The sequence below is a fragment of the Aegilops tauschii genome, chromosome 5 (assembly GCF_002575655.3).
Source record: "Aegilops tauschii subsp. strangulata cultivar AL8/78 chromosome 5, Aet v6.0, whole genome shotgun sequence".
In the NCBI taxonomy this organism is placed as follows: Eukaryota; Viridiplantae; Streptophyta; class Magnoliopsida; order Poales; family Poaceae; genus Aegilops; species Aegilops tauschii.
Genome location: NC_053039.3, coordinates 451,806,528 through 451,809,803, shown reverse-complemented (window position 1 = coordinate 451,809,803; position 3,276 = coordinate 451,806,528). Strand labels below are relative to the sequence as shown.

The following is a 3,276-nucleotide window of genomic DNA, read 5'->3' as shown; positions in this document are numbered from 1 at the left end:
ATCCATACTATTATGATGTTGTTCTCTGGACCATCACTCTATGCTATGCACATAGTTGCTTTCGAAATACAATATATTCTAAATTTTTATTTGTCCACAAGGGCCCCATTTTGCCGTCTCGCCCAGGGCCCCGAATATGTATGGACCGGCCCTGCGCCAGAGTAGCAGATTAATTCTGTGAACGACGAGCTTTATTTGCAAATATGCAACTCTGTGTATATGTTCCAACATGTCCACCACCAAAGGGTATATAAACCCAGAAAGAATAAATAAAAGTATCTAATAACACGTACGTCACATGTGAATCGTATAGTTCTTGTTGCCTCTCGGGCCTAAAACTGCTACTGCAGACAAGGGAAACCAGTCGATCCTGAAATGTAAACTTCGCTAGCAATTTTTCTCGGTCTCGTGTTTCCTTCCCCAACAGCCAAAGTAATATGTCGATCAACTACAAGTCTGGAGGAAGAAGCCACACTGCATCATTTCGAGCACTCACATAGTATCCTATTTTGTCGACACCGTCTTCGATAGTTTGATCTTTCTTGCAACACATCTCAATATACGTGCCATGGTTTGATATTACCGAGTACACCTCATCTCCCGATGACTTGTTTTCTGGTGAGTAGGTAGAGTAATAGATGTGGTTTCTCTCCGGACTGTGGTGCCCGACACCCACTGGCACGTGCACTGCCTTAGACCACCGTGTCCCCAAGAACAAGGCGTAGTCGTCGAAGCTCGTCACCTCTGCCTCGCAAACCTCATCAATGCCGGCATCAACAAGCTTGAAGACCCTGAAGAAAGGCTCACGGTTGGGCAACCATCGAGTCATTACCGCCATCGAAGGCTTGCCATGCAGCTCAAAGATGTACCTGGCGTAGGGTAAACAGTCGTTGGTGCCAGAGGGCCTTTGGATAGGGAGCTCGTGGTTTGTTATGATCACAGGTGTGCCGTCTTTTTTTGCTCCGATTTCAAATCTAACTAATAACTCGCTCTCGCCCTCGCCCTCGTTGCCCATGAGGCCATAGAGCTCGCCATTGCAGAAAGCAATGTCGAAGATCACCTTCCTGCGCCAGCCAGCAGTCCACTCATGCCGGCCATACGTGGTCCACTCGCCTTCCGAGCAGCCAAGTCTGCACAACGCAATTTGGGACCAATTTTCCACTATGGCGGCGAGGATGCAACCGTTGGAGGAGGTCGGGTGTTGAGAGAAGATGATCTTCTGCATGTTCTTCATGAAGAAGGCCGGCCGGGATTGTTTGGGGGAGAGCGCCACCTCGACTCCAGAGAAGAGGTTCACAACGGTGAGCACATGGGAGTCGAACACCACGACCCATCCACCGTCATGGGAGCCTAGGAATTGCTTACCGTCTGCCTTGCTTGGGACGCGGAAGACCCAACTGCCGTCAGGGCCGCACATGTGCTTCTCCCCCCAGCCTGCCCACAGCGAGAGGAGCAGCAGCGGCGCGGCGGGAGGCGTCGGTTGCCACGGCGCGACGGCCCGCCATGACTTGCATACGGCGAGGAAGCGCACGCGGTCGCCTAGGGAGGCGATCCTGGAGCGGACCATGCCGACGAGTTCGTCGGGCAGGTCGGACCACCGCCCCGCTGATGGCTCCATCGTCGACATTTGTGTGTTTGGATCGATCTGGAGTAGCCGTGCCCTAGAAAATCGGCGGAAACCTAAAGGAGAAGAAGAGAAACCCGATCGGTTCTTGGATCGGTTTGACTTTCTGTTTCCTTTTCTTCCTCTTTTCATGCGGCGATAACCACGTTCGCTGACGGAGCGTTTTTACTTCCTTTTTTTTCTTTGAGACAACGCAGCGTTTTCACTAGCGCGCTGGCTAAGACTGTGGGCCAGCGGACGAACGAACAAGACGGCCCAGTCTACGAACAAACAAACGCAGCATATCTGGAACGGTTTAGTACCACATCGCTCGGCTAGCAACATTGTACGCGGCTTAAACAGCCCAGTGCTTACCTTTTCATCGCCGAGGACGCAGCGTTGATTCATCTCTGCCGAGGCAAAAGCAGTCGCTACGCACTTCTGGCCGGGCCTGTCCTGGCGGCCTGTGACCCTAGGTCTCTTCCTTGAAGGTGCGGGGGGTTAGAAGTACGGTGCGATGTTAGTCTTTTTTTTTCCTAATATTTTTTACTTTTATTTTATTAGTCGTTTTTATTCCTTTTACATTCCTAATATTTATTTTATTTTGACTAATATTTTTCTTTCTTTTATTAATCTTTTTATTTTTATTTTACTAATATTTTTCTATTTTCGTAACATTTTTTACTTTCCTTTTACTAGTCTTTTTTATTATTTTTATTTTACCAATATTTTTCCTTTTTCCTTTTACGATTCTTCCGGTTGTGCAACAGGTGGATATGTAAAGTCTAAAATTCAAAACTAAAAATAAACTAAGGTTTTTCCTTCTTCCTAATATTTCCTTTTCTTTATTAGTCTTTTAAAAAAAAATTACTTTCCTAATATTGTTATTTTTTATTTTCCATATATTTTTATTTTCTTTTACTAGTCTTTATTTATTATTTTTCTTCTCCCAATATTTTTTCCTTTTTCTTTTAATATTTTGTAGATTGTGCAATAGCTGGACATGTACAGTCTAAAACTAAAAACTAAAAATAAAATAAGGTTTTTTCTTTTTCCAAATATTTTCCTTTTCTTTTATATGTCTTTTTATTTTTTGGTAATATTTTTATATTTTTTATTTTCCTAATATTTTTTAGTTTTCTTTTACTAGTCTATTTTTATTCTTTTTTCCCAATATATTTAACAAAAAAACTCGATGGAGAAATGTAAAACTAATGGAAACCAAAGAAAATATTAATAGATAGAAAAAATGAAACAGAAGAAAACCGTATAGAAAACACACACACAAAACCAAATGAAAACCGTAAAACACAAAAAAGAAAAAAAAACTGATGAAAACCAAAGCAGTGTAATTAATAGGCCAAAAGGAAGAAAAACACTAAACTCTACAACAAGCGAAAGAAAGAAGAAAGAACGAAACACGAGCAAGCAGCGATTGGAAAAAATCCAACTAAATGGGCCGGCCTAATAACTGCGCGATGAGAAAAAGCTTCACACGAGCATGTCGTACATCTCACTGTAAGTGAGATATAATCCTGGCGCGGAGGCACGGTCGAGCTTATCGAGAGACACGCCGCCGCCACACTGCCCCAGGCTAACCTTCTTGGCTAGAGTATTTGTAGTTGCTACAGTGACAGAAATAGCTACAATATACAAAGGTTTTTACAGCCATG

General features: G+C 43.6%; 1 protein-coding gene across 1 annotated transcript; it reads right to left on the bottom strand.

The window, feature by feature from the left end:
• Nucleotides 1-448: 448 nt before the first annotated feature.
• LOC109782064 (uncharacterized) lies at nt 449-1,618 on the bottom strand. The gene has a single exon (XM_073499294.1). The coding sequence runs from the start codon at nt 1,616-1,618 to the stop codon at nt 449-451; it is 1,170 nt and encodes a 389-aa protein (XP_073355395.1).
• Nucleotides 1,619-3,276: the final 1,658 nt, after the last annotated feature.

Bases quoted from the DNA above. Each gene is read 5' to 3' on its own strand.
- LOC109782064 (XM_073499294.1), bottom strand. From the start codon at position 1,618: ATGGAGCCATCAGCGGGGCGGTGGTCCGACCTGCCCGACGAACTCGTC.